At 43.7% G+C, this 21,663-nt stretch overlaps 1 protein-coding gene across 4 annotated transcripts in view; it reads left to right on the forward strand.

The window, feature by feature from the left end:
• SORCS3 (sortilin related VPS10 domain containing receptor 3) overlaps window positions 1-21,663 on the forward strand; it is a 583,502-nt gene that overhangs the window by 445,469 nt on the left and 116,370 nt on the right. For all 4 annotated transcript variants that reach the window (XM_044240465.1, XM_044240466.1, XM_044240467.1 and 1 more), the window contains one exon: window positions 20,330-20,419. In XM_044240465.1, the coding sequence (XP_044096400.1) occupies window positions 20,330-20,419 (90 nt within the window). The remainder of the gene's footprint in view (window positions 1-20,329; window positions 20,420-21,663) is intronic.

Raw genomic sequence — 21,663 nt, forward strand, 5'->3', positions numbered from 1 at the left:
AAGAGAATTGTGTGTCCTTGCTGAACTACACGCAGCCTGGCCTCATCCCTTCCTCAGGGCACAGGAAGTGGCCCTCAGTGAAACAAAGAATCATTACTCATTGAACAGAGTTTCACTGTGAGTACAATTGTACTAAATGATACAGGTCTATTACAGATATCTAAAACACAAGAGGAAAAAACAGATCTATAATTAAAATACAAACAAAATACTCCAGAGGCATGAAGAAAGCAGAAAATTCAAAGGGAATGCCATCCTCATTCTGCCCAATTCTTAACATCCACAACTAGACCAGTATCAGTGTATAGATCCACACTTTCAGCTCCTGGTAATGTTGTGTAGATGTAGTCCAAAGAGGTGTCCCCTCTATAGCAAGGAATCCTGTGGGCGGAGCAATGATATGCAGAAGCGGGGTCCTGGGATGATTCTAGTATTAACAGTGGAGCCGCTCAGTCAGTAATTCGGATACAAGCTGTTATTGTTCAGAGTTGAAAGGTATTCTAGATGTATTAGCAATTAATAAGTACTAGTAGCTAGTTAACAGGTATTTCTTGAGGTCCTAGAAGTATGCCAGATACAATGGAGCATGGCAGGCTGGAAGGTGTTGTCCCTGCTCTCAGGCAGTTGATGACGCAAGTAGCTGGTGGTCTGATGTGGGGCAGAGGACCCTGAACTTACGCACTTGGGGTGGTAGGGTTCTGCCACCTACCAGCCAGGGAACACGGGGCAGTTCACTTGGACTTTGAGAATGCTAATTTCCTCATCTCTGTAGAATGGAAGGATGCCCCTTGCCCTGCCTAAATTGAAAGGTTTTTATGAGGATCAAGGGAGATGATAATGGCTTTGAAATGCTCTGAAAGCTACAGAGCCCTATCAAATGCAAGAATCAAGAGACTAAGCCACATGCAAAAGTCAGCCTCCCTACTTCTGTGTATGCACATTCTCTTTGAAGAGTTTTTATAAGCCGGTCATGGAAAGGATTTTGAAATCTTTTCCCCAAATTCATTTTGTAATCACTCACGAGTTCAGCCCATGTATCAACATATGTGTGTGATAAAACCTTCCCACATGCCTTCCATAGTGCTAGTTATTGAAGAAACCAACTTCTCATGATAGATATGTAACTGTGGATATGCTGGGGTTTAATTCTCTTTCAAGACTCTTGAGTGCCTTCTTGTAGATGTTGGTCCCTAGTGTTGACAGTTTAAGTTCCTGGTTTAGGCAAGAGTGTGGGAGTTAGCAAAGTCTCTATGGCATGTCTACTGTATCCCTAATAGTTATCTTTCTGACAGAAAAAAAAGCCCTGAGGCAGAAATTAATAGAGTGTAATTATTCAAAGAAAAACTATTTGGCAATATTTTAAATGATGTTAATTTGGCCTTAATGGGAGAGATTTGAATGTTAAATAAATAGCAATTTCATCATTAGGGACACATTTACAACACAGGAGTTTAAAGGAAAATGAAAGAGTTGCAGAGACTGTCTTCAGAAGAAATTCAATAAAGACATCTTCAGGTGAATATTCTTGAAGCGCTTTCAGAATCTTAAGTGAGGTGTTTTCAACAGCCAGCACTAATGGAAGTTCTTTAAATAGCATGTTGCTGGGATGTGTCTCCTATACAGGCAATGATTTTAGGGCCTTGATGTAAAAGTTGCCACTAGTATTTGAAATAGTTCCATGAACAACCACAAATTAGTGTAAGTCATGATGTTTAGTTGATCCTGGCGTTGAACAGGTCCCACCCCACGTCCTTCTGGCTCGTGTTTGCTCAGCAGCAGAGGTGACCTAATATCACAGTGCCTCTACTGCACTGTGAACCTCTTGCTTTTTGTTCTGATTTCTGATTTGGGCTGATTTCTCCCAAACGAGATGCTTGCGAGAGACCCTTTCACCATCGTGGTGGAGATAAACAAACCTTGAAGTACCAAGGTGTCAGGATCCTCTGGGCTAATTTTCCCTCTTCCTATGTCGGGAGGGCGATGCGGAGCCTCATTCTCCATGGGTCTTCACAGGGTCCCCTGTGGGCCTGAAGTCCTATTACTCATAGTAATTACCAGTTCAGTAACTCTCCTTGGGATGGCTTTTCCTCCCTCATTTCCTACTTTCTAGTTCTACCTCTTTTATTCCTTCTTTTGTTGAGAAATTGATCATTTCTCAAATGCAAACAAACAGCCCCCCACCGAAAACTGAGCAAAACAAAACTACCTGCATAAAACCCCTCATCGCAGTCTCTACATTTCCAGGCAGAGGGAACCCAACTCAAGGAAACTAAGAAACTCTCAAATTTATTGAGCGCCTATTATGTTTACAGTAATGTGAACAAATTGAACTATCTAAGAAAATTAGAATCAACTGCATGCCCGTATCAAATTTCTCAATCCAAACCCTCAATCCCATCCCTTCTAACTTCTCAGGGACCTGGCTTTACCTATTAGCCTTCTTCCCCTATGTCTTCAGCATGTTCATTCCTATTTTAGACTTCCCATCAGTATTTAAATATTTTAAAATATCTACTCTCCTTAAATCAAAAAGAGAAAACAAAAATTTCTTTGAACCCCATGTTCCTCTCTATAAATGTCCCATCTTTTGTTCACAAGCAGATTTCTTAAGAGCTATCTATGTTCTTTTTTTAAAAGATTTTATTTATTTATTTCACACAGAGAGAGACATCACAGGTAGGCAGAGCAGCAGGCAGAGATAGAGGGGGAAGCGGTCTCACCACTGGGCAGAGGACCCTGAGATCCTGACCTGAGGCGAAGGCAGAGGTTTAACCCACTGATCCACCCAGGCACTCCAAACTGTCTATATTATTTATCCCACTTTCTCATTTTCTTCTCTTTAACCCACCTGAGACTGACTTCTGCCTTGTCTACTCCATTGAAATTACTTACGCCAGTTCATCAAGATGTCTTTGACTTCCGTCCAGACTACACCTCTCCATCACTCTCTCAGCTGACCCTTCTGCAGCCCCAGGGTCTCTAGCTGCAGCGCATCCCTGAGCACACTCGGCTTTGCTCCTTTCACAGTGTGTGCTTCAGCTCCTCCTCCTACCTCTCCGGCATCTTCTTCTTCCTCTCCTACTCTCTGGGTTCTTCCTCAGCCCACCCTTTCAATACGGGCTGTTCTCGGAGCTTTTCACAGGTTCCCTTTCTCTTCTCACTTCCCAGGCTCTCTCTGAGCAATCCCATCTCATGGATTCTCCGGGCACCAGTTCCCATTCAGATGCTGATGAGTCCTCTGTGCCTCCTGCTGAGACAGAGAGGCTCAGGGAGGGGCTGTTTATTTCCTGAATGCCCAGCAATCCTTGAGGCTTGGTGATCTCTTCACTCCATTCAGGGCTTTGCGGTTCATGTCCCTAATGATTGATGAAGATTGGTTTTTCCCCAAGAGATCTGCAGAAGCTCCATGAAAGTTACAATACTTGTTACTTGTGAGGCCAGCATTGAAAGGAATCTTTTCCCTTCATCTCCGAGAATTGTTCTGTCGTTTGCCCCATTATTATAGCACAACTATTTGCTTTTCTAGTAGTACATGAATGGGATATGTCTGGCTTCAGGGTGTCAAATTGTTTTCGTTTTGTGTATCACCTTTGGGTAATTAGTAATAGCTGCATAGAAGGCTGTGCTGTTGTGGTTCAGTAGGAAAGTCTGCTGCTGTTAATTAGTGGTGTCTCCATGGGCTTGAGAAGGAAGAGTAGTGGCGTGGATTCTGGGCGCAGTGTATTATAGGAAGGGTGGCACTCGTTGTGTTTAATTATCCAGGAGCCTCATGATTAGATGCGGCCTGTGCATTCTGGTCTGGAAATTAGATATGTTGTCCGGGGGACCACGAGTGTTTCTGTAATTCAGCCCAAAGGAGGCAGATCAGCCGCTCTCAATCTCTTCCATATTGGAAAATATGCAATTTCCTGTTTTCAAAGCAGTGATGCGTCAGAGTGCTCTTTCCAGGTAACCCCACCGCAGTTTTTAACCCACCCGTCAGCAAACTGAAAGAATGGTTGTCAGGATTGATTTGTGGTGTCTCATATTTATTTCCTGCTAAATGGTTGACTGCTAAGCTTGCATTTTATTTTCTTTAATTCTGCTTTAATCTTCACAGGATCTCAGTGTGATGGACATTATTCTCTTTGGTGTTCCATGGAGAATTTCAGAGAGGTTCAGAGAATCCCCCTTTGTCCTGGAGCTCAGTGACGGCAGGGTTGGGATATGATATCAGAGCTGCCTGGGTTCATAAGGAATGACAAAAGAGGACAGTGATCTATTTCTCATTTTGTTTTCCCAATCTGAAGAATCTTCACATTAACCCTGCATCGCCGGTTTTTCCCAGAAACTTTTCCAGATGCTGTAAAAGTGGAAGAGAGGTAGCTGTTGCCTCTATGGTGGTAGACACCAGGGGCAGGGAACCCTTCCTCCCTCCTTGTTCTGTGGACTGTTTGTCAGGATCTGTTTCAATTTTGTTTCAGATCAGAAACTTTCTGCACCATTAACCCAAGAAAGGCTTAATGGGATTCAGTACAATGCAATCATGCCTGTACCTCTGAGAGCTGTCCCTCAGATGCACTTAGAGGATTATTCCAAGACTCATCGCTAGGGTGGGGGCGGGGGGTGCGGTGGCAGGGTGAGTGGCAGCATGGTTAATCTTTGTTACCATCTGGGGCTCCACTTTCTTCAGCTTTCCCCACTTACCTTGTACCTCTTGCCATGAGTTACCCAGTTTCCGTCATGTGCTTCTGGGCACAGCTTCTCTGGAGTCCCATTCCTGGGTGCAGAGGAGCTACTGAATCATGACCCAGCTGGGTCTCCCCATTGTCTTTCCCTTCCAAGTCCCAGTAAGTTCCCCACACCCTCTCTTCCGAAGCATAGCTCCCAGGAAGATGCCTTTCCTGGGGCCTTCCCCTATTAAAGATAATTGTATTGTAAAAACGACAGTGCTGATAATAAAGGCATTTGGGCTATGGACTGAGAAGAAGACTATTAAGTCCACTCCTCTCCCCATTACCATTCTAACTAGGATACAGATCTATTTATTTCAGAGTTTCAGCTTTTAAAAATTTTAATCGCTCTGCCTTTACCTCTGTAGCTAGCTAATGGGGTAAACAAATGCTTTGGATTTTGCAAGCAACTTTTAAGAATCTGATTCTGAAACCCATCATGATCATCGGTTAAGAACTAAGGTCTTTTTAGAGTTTAATAGTGGCAGAGCCAGTGGCTGATCGATCTGCTTAATTTGATTGAGCACCTACTGAGTGCTCTGGGCGGTGATAGGTTCTGAGACAGAAGGATTAATAGTTTGTTCATTCATCCATACAACAAACATTTGTTGAGCACTTAATGTGTCCCTGTTATTCTAAATGAAGGGCATATAATGGTGTCTTCATTTTGTTTCAGACTAGGTGAGGGGGTGGGACTCTATGGCCAGACTCTTACCCTAAGCAATGTTCAGAAGCTCTTGAGAAAGTGCTGGACTTCTTCTCAGGTTAAGGGAGGCTTGATATGATCAAAGATACTTTTCTGGAGAAGGTAAGGCTCGAGCTAGGCCTCCAACTGGAGAATTGACTTGAGGAGTCTAAATTTAGGACCATCCAGTGCTTGAAGGAAGAGACCATTCTGTGGTAGGAGACAGTGCGCCACAGGATGGGCTGGGCAGGTCGATGGAGGAGAGGGGTGGGCAGTACAGCATTCCTGGGTTTAAGTCTGGTCTCACCATTAACTCCCTCAGCGACCCTGGGCCCTCACCTTTATAAACCAGATACAGGTGGAATGGATCCAGTTTAAGGAGCGTGAGGGACTGGACGAATTCTCCCACCCACTCAGCCTCTTCATCATCCATTGTGGACACCTCCAAGGTATCACTGTAGGATTCCAGAACTTCATGGAATCCAGTGTGGAAGGCAGTGGGGTATATGACTCCAGAGTTCCCTCCTAATGCTACCGTTCCACAAGTCTGCTCACTCTCCAAGATGCTCCATTTAGTTAAATATGGATGGGCAGGGGACTGTTATTCAGAAGTATTTCCCAACTTATTTCTCCAATGTCAGAAGCAAAACGAAAGATATTTAGGTTGTAGCTAATCCCTTAAGAGAGCTGCTGAACCAGGATGCCTGGGTGGCTCAGTTGGTTAAGCACTGCCGTCGGCTCAGGTCATGATCCCAGCGTACTGGGATCGAGTCCCACATCAGGCTCCTTGCTCGACAGGGAGCCTACTTCTCCCTCTGCCTCTGCCTGCCATTCTGTCTGCCTGTGCTCACTCTCTCTCCCTCTCTCTGACAAATAAATAAAATCTTAAAAAAAAAAAAAAAGAGTTGCTGAACCATTCTTTCCTCCTTTCCTTTTGCATACATCTACTGAGGGCACAAGGTGGATAGTACAATAGATCAAAAATTAAAAAGCACAAAAGTAAAGGTTCCTACCCTAGGGGGCCTTGTAGTCTAGTGAGAGAGAGAGAGATCATACGTATGCAGAAACATGAAGAAGATAATTACATGCTGTGATCTAGCAATGAAGAAATAAACATAATTGCAAGAGCCAATCAGAGCGAAGAAGGGACTTCATCAATTCATTTATTCTGTTACTCCCTTGACAAGTATTTCTGGAGTTACTGCTATCCACAAAGCATGGGACCCCACGTCGGAGATTTGATAGTGAAGGAGATAAACTCCAGCCATTTTCTCATGGGAGTTTATGATTCACATGATTCCCATCTCTGATAGTTATTAAAAGGCAACAATAAAATAAGAGCGTAAATTAGAAAACTCTGTGCATGCAGACCTGTGTGTTTGTGTGCACACACACCTGCGTATGTTCATGTAAAATACCTCCAGATTCTGCTTTTGAGATGGGGACATATGAAATGATTTCATGACAGGTGGATCTGCGTGCACTCTTCCCTCCCCCTTTCTAAACTGGGAGTCGGAAGGTCTGAACAGAAATCAATCCCAGCAATTTATTTTTAACTTCTTTCTCCTTAGCCGGGATTGATTTTTGTCTGTGTGATCAATGGCACAGAGAAAAGCTCCATGGCCCGAGCAGCTGTTCAAGCACTTGGTCTGGTCGGCCCCACATCTATCGAACAGAACATTAGAAGCCGATTATGGAAGTAATAGAATGAAGATGTTTGAAGGATGGGCCTGATTACCCCTGCCTTCCTGGGAGGAGTGCCTACAGGCAGGGGGTTGCCTGTGCTCCAGCCCAGGAGAGAGCTGCAGGGCTGGGAGACAGCAGGATGCTGCTATCCCCAGTGGGCAGGAGCCAGTAGGAGGAAGCCAGGAAGGGCAGGAAAGCACTGGGGATTCACTCCCCCTTTGCCAGTCTGACTCCCTCCCGCCTTTCGTTTTTAGCACTCTTTTTCTTCCTCCAACTATTTCATCTTTACTATACCAACTGCTGTTAGATTTCGGTCTGCAAGTGAATCATCTGTTGCAAAATAGAAAAGAGAGAGAGAGAGAAAACTGCTTGGCTTTTTCCCTCTCCCTGCTTTAAGATTTTTTAAAGTTGTCTGATTCTTTCATCTCCATTCTCTCTGTCCTTGTTTTCTCTAATCCAGTGTGTATGTGACAGGACCGTGAATTTGCCACTTCCTTTCTCTCCCTGGCCTTGTAACCTCTGGAGGCCAGGCAAGATTGCTTCCACCTTGTCCCCTGAGAAATGTCCTCAGGAGGGGTGCACACCTCATTGCAATGCACAGTGGTGATGGCAGCGAACGCAGTTGGCGTGGAGAGCCTTCCATACCCAAGGCCTTCTGTCCGAGGCTCCGGAATAAACGCCTGCGGTTTTGCTGCTTGCCCCAGGTGGTGATTGCTTCCAGATTGCAGTAGGGAGAAATGATCAAAGTGCTCTTAATAGGATTGTGTTTATTATTTCTCTCTGCTATGTAATTGGTTCTTAGGTATACCATGTGTGCGTGGGAGGGGAGGCATGAAGTGGTGGCTTCCTTCCTTCCTCTGAAATGTCTGATAGGAGTCCTTGTGCAGTTGATTGAACAGAACCCTTCTGTAGATAAAACACTATAAGCCTCATCATTTTCTTATTTAAGATGTGTTTTCTGCCTTCCTCTGTGATTTTTACCTCTTGGCTAATTTTCTTATTGAATAATCTGTAGTTCTTGTAAAGTCAATGTCATGTAATAGTACTAGGTAACACCTGCTGAGTGACTGGTGTGAGCAAGGCATAGTACTAAGGCATTTTGTTCTCATGACATCCTAGGAGGGAAGTCCTACTCTTACCTCCGCCTCACAGAAGAGGCACAGAAAAGTGAAGTTCTTTTCCTAAGGTCACACAGCCAGTGAAGAGTGGAGCGGAGATTTTGACCAAGGCTATCTGATACCAGTGCACTCGTTCTACTTTTTAAATGAGAATCCCAACCTAAATACTCTTATACTTTGAGCCAGTTAGGTCAAGGCATATGTAAGGGGCAGTAAGTAGGAGCAGAAACCCTTCACGTGAGGTAGCAGCACAAAACATGTTTGTGGAGTTATTGAATGACAACAGAAGAAACTGACAGCAGAGAATCTTGGGATGTGAATTGAAGAAGATGCTCGTGCTGAGGAAATCAGGACCTGGGATGTGAAGGGATACGGAGCACAGGGGCATGAGATTCTTAAGTCCCCACTTTGTGTCTGGTGCATGTTAGACCAGTATGTTGTGAGGGTGCCCACTCATGGGAGGACGAAATTGAGATCTGGAAGCAGTTAAGTGTTTTTCCCAAAGACCCATGGTAGCCAATAGGGAGGGGTGAGGGAGGTACAGAATCCATGTCTAGGCTTCTGATGCAAGGGTCTTTGTGAATTTTCACAACAAAGAACTAAATAAGTAACCAAAAAGGTCCAGAAAGATAAATTTCTGGTAATCCAGCTGTAACTCTTGGGCATTACCTTGAAGCAGATCTACGTTCTTGATATGAACCTCTGCAACGAGAAAAAAAATAAAATCGTAATAAGGTTATTGAGCAGAGTGGTGTAAACTTTTTATTGGAAATGTCAAGCAAGAGTGAAGCATAGTGTTTATGTCAGATACTACACAGCAAAAACCCATAATAAAACCTACACACACCCCCTGTTTCTTGGCATACTTTCTTGAAGCAGCACTTTGGGAACCAATAACCAGTGACCCACCGTCTTGCATCTCACTTCCTGCAGTTTCTCCAGATGCGCCACAATCTTTCTCTTCCTTCAAGATCTATCCCCACCATATCCCTACCTTTTCTCTCCATCCCACCCTTGCTTATGTAGAACACTGTAGTGGTATCCTGGTTAATCCATTGTTCCATCTTCAAATCCATCATCTCACTCAGCAAACAGAAAGTCCTTTAGTGTTGAGAACCCATTCTTCTCCAAAGGTAGTGGGACTGTCAATAACACTACATCCATATATATAATATGTATTACACATATATACATGTATATTACACATACATGCACATGTATATGCACATATATGCACATATATGTATATGCTCTATATTACAGGGTATGTGTGTGCATGTGTGTCGTGTGTACACTGATTTTGGTGATCTTAGAAGGAGCATGAAAATAAATAGAGTCAATCGCTTCTCGGCCTTTTGGCTAAGATCAAGTGAAAATAACTAGAGTCAAGTACTATGGCTCTGAGGGGTTACTTGTCCAGCACCCAGCCTTTAACTGGCTCAGGGTACCAGAGCACTATCACCGGTGTTATGTTGTCATTTGTATATCTTATATGTTAGCCTTGCTTTTACAAAGAAATGGTAAACTCCATGAGGTCACAGTCCTATGACTCCCATGGTACCTGATATAGCCTGGGCACAAGAGTGCTGGACAAGTTTTTGCTCACTGAATGATGTGTGCAACATATAGTAGAATTGGGGCCAGGACCCATCATGAGATGTCTAAACATGAGCAGTGTTCAAGGAATGTTGGGGATTTGGCCAGATCCTTAATTAACATGTGGATTCAGCAGTAGGTGGAGAGGATTATCTTGAAATCTGCTTCCGTTCCCCACAGGAAAGCACACTCTCTTATCGTCATGTTATGTCGCCAAACACTCAAAGGAGTATTTGATGTAAAATCACGAGCCACTTGCGAAACCCATGCAATTATCACCACTTTGTCTTTTTCTGATCTTGACTCAGCAGACACAGACTGAAGCAGCCTGGCAACCTGAAAAGAGCCTGGGGATTCAAGGCAGACGTTCTGTGGTTGGCTTTGAGCCTCACCTTTTAGTAGCAAGGTGACCTAAAGTCAGGCCCCTTCATTCTAAAATGGGGATGTAATTAGACCTCCCTCACAGGGTTGTGCCCTGACCAAATGAGATTCAGTCCAATAATAAAAACTAATGGCAGGGAATAGAGTCCTCTAGAAATATTAGTTGTTATGACATGGGTGCCAGTTACTAAGAGAGGGCAAAATGGGAATATAGCACATTATCTATCACAGAAAATAGTACAAGAGAACTGAAAGGTACCAGTTTCCCATAATTTAGAATAGCAGCTGTTAAGTGCAGTGAGAAGGCGACAAACAAAGAGCTCTAAAAATCAGAGGAAGAAAAGATGAATTTCCACTGGGAAATTGGGGTGGAGAGGCTTCCTTAGGGAGGTAGTTTGTGATGCAAGTCCCTGCGATTTCAGTGATGCTGGGGGCTTCTCGTGATCTGGGTCATGGTAAGTCCCTCAAGGTAATTGGTCCTAAATTAACCATTCTTTAGAAAGGCTCTGCAGGAGACACTTCAGGCTTGTTCAGGGTTGTAGTGTTAGTGGGTGTCGTCAGGATTTTGAGAGCCAAGTTTAAATCCAGGCTCGGCCACTTTGGAGCTGCGTGATCCTATGCAGTCAGGGAACTCACCAACAAAGTGGGACTGCAAAGGATCTCCTCCATGTGGTCATCGTGCATGAGAGCAGAGAGCGCAGACAGAGTGTGGGTGCAGAGCTTGACTCGCCAGTGGTGCTTCTGCCGATGGAGGACAGGAAAGGCATGACACGAGGAGTACAACGGGGAGGCTCCAAGTAGCAGGTGGCATTTCACAAATATTCACGGCTCTCTTGGGGAAGTGGTGGTGTTTCCTGAGAAACAGCTTGACAGATGGTTTAAATCTGTCCACTGCTGTCCCAAAATTCACTCATGAGGCATACGAGTCCCATGTTGGTGAAGTTTTGCTGTCGTATCTAGCAGCCCACACATATTTCCCAGGCCGCCTGGAAATCCCAGGTCCCGAAGAAGCATCCCTGTTTCTCTAGAAAATTAATGACTTTGTTTGCCTTGCCTTTTTAGGAAATGGAAAATATCTTGAACATATCGGTAAAATTAATCATTCTCTAAGTGACGGTATAGGCCCGCCATTCATCTTGGGTGGCTGAATACACTTCTCCTCTATCTCAGCCTATCCATTTCCTGCTTCCTTTGTGACATCCTTATGGCCCACCAGTCTGTGGATAGCTATAGCCCCACTGGAGAATTTAAATTCTTCCTGCCCTCCATCCCTGCCAAACAATCAACAGAGTGGACCCGTCTGGATCATTGACTTGATTTTTGTCTTAGTCTCTTCATACTGCTATAGCAGATATAGCACACAACAGGATCTTACATACAGATAACAGAATCTTTCCCACAGTTCTGGATGCTGGAGGTCCAACATCAAGGTACCGGCAGATTTGGTGGCTAAAGGGAACCCATTTCCAGGTTCATAGACATGGGGCAGAAGGGGCAGAAGGGGCAGGGGAACTCCACAGAGCTTCTTTAATAAAGGCACTTATCCCTTCCCTGAGGACCCCACCCTCCTGACTTAATCGCCTCCCAAAGGCTCCACCTCCAAATGCCATCACACCGGGGATTAGGTTTCAACATAGGAATTTGTGGGGAACACAAACTCTCCATCTACAGCAATTTCCCAGTGAAAAACTTCTAACATCTTAGGGTTTTTAGGTACATACCATAGGTCAATTATAACCTTCTGGTCATTACATTGTAGAACACTTTACAGTTCCATGAAAGCATTTTATTACTTCATTTACTGCTCTGTAAGAAAAGGGTAATTATTTGTTCCCTTTTTATGGAACAATAGCCCTGAAACTCCAAGAGATTAGTTACCATGCCAGTTGCCTCTCTGATAACCAGTGAAGCTGAAACTAGAAGCACGGAGGTTGCGCACCCAGGACCTCACACTTTTCTTCCTTCCCACTATTTTGTATTTATTTTCTGAAATTCTGGAAAACTAGAGAAAAGACAGAGGCTGGTGTCTGGCTTGGGAAGATTCCAGTCACTGAGCTAACCTCATAACGTCAGCCTATAGAGAGGAAAAAGGCTATGGGAGGTCTCAAGTCAAGGAGAAAACTTACTTAGGTGGAAGAAGACTAGAGATGCTAGACTCCTTGCAATATCTGCTCTGGCCTCCTCGGCCCCATCTTTCCCGAAGCCACATGAAGCTTGCAGTCTACCTAGACCAGGGCCATTTCTGAGAGGGGAAGCGAGGGGATGTTTTGCTGATGAATTTTTAACATGCCACTGTAGGGTTTCCATGGGTAGTGCTTGCTTGCTTACTTTCTTTCTTTCTTTTTTTTTTTTTAAGGCAGCTCTGGTATCCTGATCTGGAACAATCAAAGTAGACTGTTTAGGTTTTGGCTTTTTAGCTATTATATTAATTATATTAAATATAATTATACATAGGTAGATAGATAGATATTCAAGGTGCTCCCACCTTTTGTGCACTGAGATGACAATTCAAGTCCTTATCTGTTCTTTTTTATTTCTCTACTCACCTTTGCCTTTTTATCTGTCTCCCCGAACCTTCCAAAAAAAAAAAAAAAGTTAAGAGAGGGAAGGCAAGGACTTCCATTCTGAGAGGTCAGATGTACATTCCAAGAACTTCTTCCCTCCCTCTAAGTCATGAAAGCCAGAACACAAAGATAAGTCTTGCAGCCATTAATGGCTCAATCTCTAGCACAAAACACATTGGCTTCATTGGGTTCATAGGTGTCGTCTCCATGAGATCATCCTGCCCAGAGGCCCCAGAAAATTTTCAGTCCTCTCTCCCTGGTCTCTTCTGACCAGGTAGCCCGTGTGGCAACACCAGCACTTCCTAAAGCCTCCAGTTGGCATATATAAACTGCCACCGTGGTCAGCCCCCAATCAGCCCCTGGTCAGGGGGTGCAAGCAACTGCCTTCTAGCTTGGCAGGTGCATGTTCTATGCAGTGAACGTGAGGCATGTGCCAGCTTCAGATCTAAGGCTCTTTACGTCGTTACTGTGTTTACTCCTCATGATAGCATGTTGTTTGGTCAAATTGATGTCTCCACTTCCTAGAAGAAGAACTGGGAAAGTTAAAGTAATTACCTGTCCAAGATCACCAAACCAGCAAGTGGCAAAAGCAGGACTGAAACACAGGTCTGGGATCCCAACCAACAATGTACTATAATGCTAAAAAATCAGAGGGAGAGCCTTCTTTGAAAAAATGTAATCGGACATGTACCAAGTCTGGACCTTGATTGTATTTGAAAAAACAGACTCAGAATCAGGCGACTGATTCCTCTCCTAGGGCTGTGGGTAGACCTGACATAAGTCTTTCCCCCTGTGCTTTTCTGACTCGCCACCTTTACTCTCCCTTCCTACCAATCCGAGTAGGCAGTGTAGGTTCCAAGAAGTCTTGGCAAGGGTCGGCCCAGGTGACAGTTCTTTGTCAGTATGTTTTGGCCAACCTTAGTATTCACCTTCCCTCCAGCACCTCCCCGCCCCCACACACACTACAGATTGAGAGAACAGTATTGGCTTCAGTGTCGACCATCTTATTCCAAATCTATTCTTGGTGAGGTCATTTTGGGGGTGGTTATATTAGGGCCCCAGTAAAATATTTTATTGTGTTAGGGCCCCAGTAAAAGATTTTATGTGCAAATCTGTTCCAAAGAAGTTTCAGCCTCAGCACAGTGTACAAGTGGTAGGTAATAGATCCACTCTTCCTAGAAACAGGCAGATAAAACTGCATATTGCGTTAATATCACACAGCCTCCAGGACATAAAATGAACAAACATCAGTTTGACAAACACTAAATTCAACATCAAAGAGTCTAGCAGAGGAGATGGCTTGCTGGTAAGATGTCATGTGGTTCCAGACCTCTAGTGTGGTGCCTTAGCAAAACATTTCTGGAAAACGAGCGTAAGCTGGCAGGGGCAATGTAGCCTGCTGTGGAGAAGCCCCCAGGACCATCCCCACACTTAGAGCAACTTCCTGATGAGACCGATGGCTATTTATCGACTTTGTGGTCCAGCAGTGAAATCCTGCTCCTTTGTTCTTGAGAGAGAACTGTGATCTTTGAAGGAATTATGTAGGTGGAGAGGAAGAGAAAGGCCTAACAATGTCAAGATTTATTTTAAATAATCTGAATAGAATTAATGAGCAAAGAAATTGGAAAAGTTAATTGTGCATCCTAACAACTGTGCGGTTCCCTTTTGTTTCTTGAAGGAGGAGGGGCTGCTGCAGGGGCTGTGTGGGAGTTGCTAATGGAGGCCTGTACAGGTGGCCACTTCCCTTGTGTAGGCAGATTATTCACATCATATTGGGCCCAGCAAGGTCCTCTCGCTGGAAAACCTTCTAAATGTCATTTCCTGCTTTTCTTGTGCCAGCCAGAATTCTTTCCACTCTGGTCCCTCTTATTCACAAATGCTACTAGGAGCACTGTTCACTCCCGTGCAACAATAGAGCATTGATTTCTGAGGGCTGAGGAATGGATATGATTCCTCACATAAAAAGATCGGCCTTGCTCATAGGCATCTTCCCTGGTGAAACGGGAAGTTGAGTGACACGGGATCCATTCTCCTCCACAGAGGTCTGGAAACCTGACATAGCCTGAGGGACCAGCATAAGCTTTGCAGTCAGACAAACTTGGGCTCAAATTCCAGCTTCACCATTTACTTGCAGTGTGTCTTTGAGTATGTTGTGTAACTTCTTTTGTTCTCAGTTTCTCACCTGAACATAAAATAGAAGGCTGGTGTGTGCAGAGGAACAGGGCTTGGTATATACTAAATACTCAGAGTATGTTATATTATTAATATTTATGCTTTGTAGGGTACTGCTAATGTTACTAAAAATAATAATAGTAATAGTAGTCATTACTAGTGTGGATATTAAATAATATCATGAATGTAAAGCACTTAACATAATAGATACCTGAAATGTTAAGTTTTGCTTCTCTTTTCAGATTACCTATGCCCATTTACAAGCTCTAGAGATATTACAAGTTTTCTTCTCTCTATGGCAGAAACAGACTCAACATGACTCCAGGCACTTTGGTTCCATTTTTCTTTCTTTCTTTCTTTTTATTTTTTTTTTTGGCAGATTTCTCTCTCTCCTCCAGGGCAAGCCATCTTCCAGAATCAAGGAGAAATTAAAATAAGTAAATAAATAAATAAAAGATATGTCAGGTTAGACTTGGTTACGGTAAGAATGAGAACAAGTCAGAAGAGACAGATGTGTTTAATGGTCAGTGCATTTGTCCAAAGGAATCATTTTCACTGGCCAGGAGCCCAATTAAACCTGTAAAATGGAAATCCAGAAAATCAGATTAACGAGCCAGTCATTAGAGAGGAAAAGACCCAGCTAATTCAGTATTTAGCATGACGGATGGACCCAGAGCAAATAATTGGATGACATTCATCATATGTAAAATAAAAGGTGTCACTGAGAGGGAAAGTGGTAATAATCTCTGGGATTTACAATGCCAGCAGATTTGCTTGTGAGGAACAGAAAAGTTCATCAAAATAGATTAATAGTCACTAAACTTTATTCTTTCTTTGTGTGTTGCCAGAGAGTCACACAAATAACAGTGGAGAGGCAGCAAAAGCATCAACTTGGTATCCTCCCAACACTGTAAGGATTTGGCTTCCAAGTGGGGAGTGCTAGAAATAAGTTCCTGTGACCATCTAGGTACTGGGTGGGAATGGAGAGTTCTTCTCTCCATCCATGGATTAGTCCCTAAACAATGCAGGAAATCAAACTCCAAGCATCTCTGGTTGAGTGGATTAATCCCCACAATTCATTATTGACAAGTTAGTCAATGAGTGTTGAGCCCCTGCTCCATACCTGACATTTTGGGGTTGCACTTATTCCTCATTAAGGGCTTGGACATGGGGGAGAGTCGCAGATGGGCTGTAACAATGAAAAGCTGTGTGATATCAAGCAAGTTAGTTGACCACTCTCAGCCTCAATTTCCTGACCAGTAGAGGTATTATGTATTATATTATGTATAATTAGAATCAAATGAAGTATAGCATATAAACTGCTCATTGTCCCATTTTCTGTGTAATCAGCTTTCATTGCATAGTAGCTATTATAAATCTAGTTATTACCTCACACTCTCTCTTCTATGAAGATTTCATTTTTAAGATACACCATCAATGTCATAACAGATTTTCTGGAATATGAAGAAAGGTTATATGCACATGCTAATTACAGAGACTTTTATATGTTTTTTAAAAACATCTTGGAGTCAAGAAAATGTGTTGCTGTTATAGTGAGAAGAATGAGGTGAATGGAGACCCTTCTTGGTCATAGGAGGGGGAGAATAGAGCTAGAGCCAAACTTTGCTGGGTTCAAATTTATCTTATCTTGGGCAAGTCACTCAGTATCTTGTAGTCTCTGAAGGGTTGTCATGAGGATGAAACTGGATAATTTATATAACGGCTACATGCAGTTCTGGAGCATGGTAGATGAGATTGTGTCATTACTTTTATTATTATGTATTCACCAATCACTTGGCCACGAAGCCAGCACTTCCTAAGAATCAGGGAGGTTGAAACCTTATAAGAAGACATGGAGGAAAGATTGAAGGAATATGTGTCCCACAAGAGTGAATGTTGAGAGGGCTGTAGGAATAGAGAGAACAGAGGCCAAGAGTTGAAAGAGAAATTGTAATGAATTGGTAGCATCCAAAAACCCATCCATGAACCCACTGGCCTTACAGTGAGGTTAAACCATGAATTAGATGGTAGAGGATACAAAGAAGGATACAACCAGGACCAAGCAGAACTATGGGAGCCAGGTTGATATCACTGGGAGACACTCTGATTCTTAGATACTGGAAGAACCTCTAGCCTCCTGGGGCTTCATCAGCCCCTTAGTAGTTTGGATCGTCCCATCATGTACCTGAAGTATAATCTCCATCTTGATTGCTCAAGCACAAAGTCTCTCAGTTGTGTGTGTAAGCTTGTGAGAGAGAAGGTCTGGGCTCTCTCAGGTCAGGCATAGCTGGGCTGAGTTCCCAAATTGGTGGTGCCCATCACCCTGTTGAGGAGACCACTCTGTTCTGCTTTGGCTCTTGGTGATTTGGAAACCCCAAGGGACACAGTTTTGTTTGTGGGGCTGGTCAGATGCTCGGTGGTGCTCTTACCTTGTTCCCTATGGAACCTACTAGGTCTTCTCCGGAGAAGTTTCTTTTATTTGCTGTACTCTGGCCAGCATTCACTAACAGGACTAGCCTTCTCTGATGCTGCTTTATTTCCCCAAGGCAAGCTTGGTGACATTCAGGGTGTCCTGTAGAGAGCTACTTTTTAAGCCTATGATAAGTGACTGGAGCATTTACTTTGGGATTTAAAAACTTTATCACTGGGTATGAAATCTCCTTTACGGGTGATGAAAATTGTTTAGAATTGGGTAGAGATTACGTAACACTGCAAATGTGCTAAATGCCACTGAATTTTACATTTTCAGATGGTTAATTTTATATAATAGGAATTTTGCCCCAATTAAAAAAAAAAAACTTTATCATCATTTTCAACACGAAATCAGGAAAATAACTATATCTCAGAGGGAGGCCAGGGTCAGGATGGGTGTAGGGCACGAAGGCACAGAAGTATATGTCAGTTGTCTTTAAAGTTCTAGTTTTGAGCTGCTCGGATTGGGGTCTCTGAACCAGCAGTATCAGCATCACCTGGAAACTCATTAGAAAAGACAATTCCTGGACCTCACCCCAGAGTGATCAACTCAAAGACTCTGAAGGTGGGGCCCAGACATGTGAGTTTTAAGCAGCTTTCCAAGTGATTCTGATGCAGCTTAAGTTTAAAACTACTGCTCCAGTTCTTCGGTTGACAGGCGTGCATGTGTTGGTTTTATAATTTATAATTAAAACACTAATTCAAAAAGATGATACACATGCCTATGTTTATTGCAGCATTACTGACAATAGCCGAATTATGGAAGCAGCCCAAGTGTCCATCAGTAGATGAGTAGCTAAAGAAGATGTGGTATAGATCTCTGCAATGGAACATTACGCAGCCATAAAAAATAATGAGATCTAACCATTTGCAACAACGTGGATGGATCTAGAGAGTATTATGTTCAGTGAAATAAGTCAGTCAGAGAAAAACAAATACCATATGATTTCAGCCATATGTGGAATTTAAGAAACAAACAAATGAACAAAGAAGAAAAGACAAACCATAAAACAGACTCTTAACTATAAAGAACGAACAGATGGTTCCCAGAGGGGAGCTGAGTGGGGGGAATGGTGAAATAGGTGATGGGAATTAAGAGGATACTTATCTTGAGAGCACTGTGGAATATATAGAATTGTTGAATCCCTATATTGTATTCCTGAAACTAACATAACACTATATGTTAACTAAACTGGACTTAAAATAAGAAAGGGGGGGGGGGAGGGAGGGAGAGAGGGAGGAAGGAAAGAAGGAAGGAAATTAAACAAACAAATAAGATTAAGCAAGGACTAGTGATAACTGTGTATTTAGTACCAAAGGTTATATTTTAATCTGATTCTATGCAGTTGAAATTTATTTTAAAAAGAAAAAAACTTCTTAGCAACTCATTGATCTTAATGTGAATGCCCCACCTCTAAGCCAGTGCAGAATGATACAGATTCAGAATAGATGTCTTATCAAAAAACAAAAACCAGAGGCACCTCAGTGGCTTAGTTGGTTAAGTATCTGCCTTCGGCTCAGGTCGTGATCCCAGGGTCCCAGGGACCAAACCGGTCTCTCCTCTTGATTCATAGCTTAAGTCTTTGCACCAAGTTTTTTCCAAGGTTCTGCCTTCACTCGGATTCTAACATTTTCTCTGCCTGGCAGTCTCTGTGCTTCCAATCTGTGCAGAGATACAGGGAGCCATAGGAGATGCCATCTCGTGGAGCGAGGAGCAATGGGTGGCTTTGCGTAGATGTGGCACCTCGCCTGCTCCCCGCAGCCACTGTGGATGGCCACCAGGTTTGGACTGGTGTGGGAGGACTGGCCTGTCTCCAGCAAGTGTGTGACGAGAACAAAGAGGGGGCCTCCAGCAGTTGCCTCCTCAGTACGGCAGCCAGGTTGCTGTTGTCCTGCTATTTTCTCTGAACAGCCTATGGTGACTTTGCTGGTGAATATTAATGTCCCCCCAAGTTAGGACGATTGGGCTGAAGCACCATCTGCAGAGCTGTGCCATGTTGACAGGGCTTTTCAACAAGCCCAGACCAGAGGACCATTTCTTGGAGTGGTTTCCAGGTTCCTATAAGAATCCATCCTTCTGGGGCGCCTGGGTGGTTCAGTGGGCTAAAGCCTCTGCCTTCAGCTCAGGTCATGATCCCCGGGTCCTGGGATCAAGCCCTGCATCGGGCTCTCTGCTCGGCAGGGAGCCTGCTTCCTCCTCTCTCTCTGCCTGCTTCTGTGCCTGCCTTTCTGCCTACTTGTGATCTGTCTGTCAAATAAATAAATAAAATCTTTAAAAAAATAAAAAGAATCCATCCTTCCCAGGATTACAGAGCTTGACTCCCCCAGCCATCAGACAGCAGAGCTGGGACTCACACTCAGGATTTCTCACCTTCCAATCCAGAGTTCTTCCTCTGACTCTTGATTCCTTTAGATCACTTGCACATGGAAGTGCATGGATTTGTAAATATGAAGGGAAAAAAATGTGCTCAGAACAGAAATGAAATTAATTTCAAGTAACAAGAGCTTTTGAGCAATAGTAGTTATTCGGATTCAGAAAAAAAAAATTTCACAATCATGTCATGATTGCAATGGAATAGAAAATTATTTTAAGGCAAAATAAATTGATCATGGGTACATCTCACATGAGTAGTTTCTGTTTGCAGTTGAAACTATGTATTAGGTGTGTATGTAGGCAGAGCACAGTGACCAAATCAGAGTCCCTGCTCTCACTGAAGGTGTCAACCATTGGGAAAGACTGTTGTCATTGCTTATTTGTTATCTGAGTGTTGTGACTTGGGAACACCTCAGTGCTGTGGGACTGGAGGCTCAGTGCCAGCAAGGGATACTCTCTGAAAGGTTATCACAAACCTATTGTGGCTGTTGATGGAGAAGCTAATACCTTCCAACTTGGCCATGATCCCTGGCCCCATCTGACTTCTCTGTGTTTCCCTTATGATGCAGGTGACAACTGGTGGAAGAGCCAGCTACTACGTGTCCTATCGGAGAGAGGCCTTTGCCCAGATAAAGCTGCCCAAGTACTCCCTGCCCAAGGTATGTCCAAGCAGGGAGAGACTGCCATGTTGGACTGCAGGAAGGTTTGACCTCTGCCTGGGGGACAGCTGGCATTGAGCCTCACTTGCCACTGGGGGGCTCTGGCCTCTGCTGATGGCCCAACCTGGGTTTTCTATTCTCCTCTCAGCGGGGCATGTAGGCAAGAGCTTTGATTCCCTGTCTCATACATCCTGTATAGTCTGGAGTCATTTCCCAGTGAAAGGAGAGCTATCACGCAATCCCTTCTGGGAGTCTCTCCCTCATTCAAGGGCCTTACTGCCAAATAGAGGGACAGGTTCAGAAGGGCCCCGACAGGAGCCCAGACGCTATAGGTGTGTATGCACAAAGGTGCCCAGGTGAGTCTTGTGGAGTTCATGCTTCTCTCTACATTTTAATACAAAATGTAAATGCACTGCCTATGTTTCTGCTCCCTTCTGCCATTATGAGTAATTAAAAAGGAATAATTTACTATAATGTTAATATCAAATGATGGCATTTTAACTCCTTTGTTGGAAAATCTTAAAACTTATCCTGTGGACTCCATCCCTTGTGAACAATGACTTCCTGGAGGAGGAGGATCTTAGAACCTCTGTCTAAATATGGACAGGAAACAATTGCATCACCTAAAAAGGCTCCCCAAAAAGGCAAGGTTCTGGTTGGACACATATCAAATGTAATGTTGTAAAGCATCGGGTCTGTAAGCTGGTGCTGGGAAACAGCATGAAAGGCTGAATGACCACAGAGGTCGGAGGGATTATGGGACAAGAGGGTGGGTAATCGTCACCCCTGGTTGTTTCATTCAGTCATCATTTATTAATTCATTCATTTATACATGCACACATAAATCCATTCATTCGTTTGATCCTTCTTTTATTCAACTATTGAACTGTTCTTTCTCCCATTTCGGCTTTAACTCTGTGCCAGGCACTAAATTAAGCTCTATGGAGAGAGTAGAAAAGAAGCCACAAATGGTCCCTGCCTTCGTGGAGCTTATATTCTGGTAGAGAAGAGAGACACTGAACAAGCAATTGTAGGTGTAGGGAGTGTTACAGGTATAGAAGTTCAAGGACCATTGTGACATAATGGGTAGAGCTTACCTATACAGATATTGAGGTCAAATTTCCTGGGTGCCTGGGTGGCTCAGTGGGTTAAGCCGCTGCCTTCGGCTCAGGTCATGATCCCAGGGTCCTGGGATCGAGTCCCGCATTGGCCTCTCTGCTCAGCAGGTAGCCTGCTTCCCTCTC

The sequence above is a fragment of the Neovison vison genome, chromosome 2 (genome assembly GCF_020171115.1).
Source record: "Neovison vison isolate M4711 chromosome 2, ASM_NN_V1, whole genome shotgun sequence".
NCBI lineage: Eukaryota > Metazoa > Chordata > Mammalia > Carnivora > Mustelidae > Neogale > Neogale vison.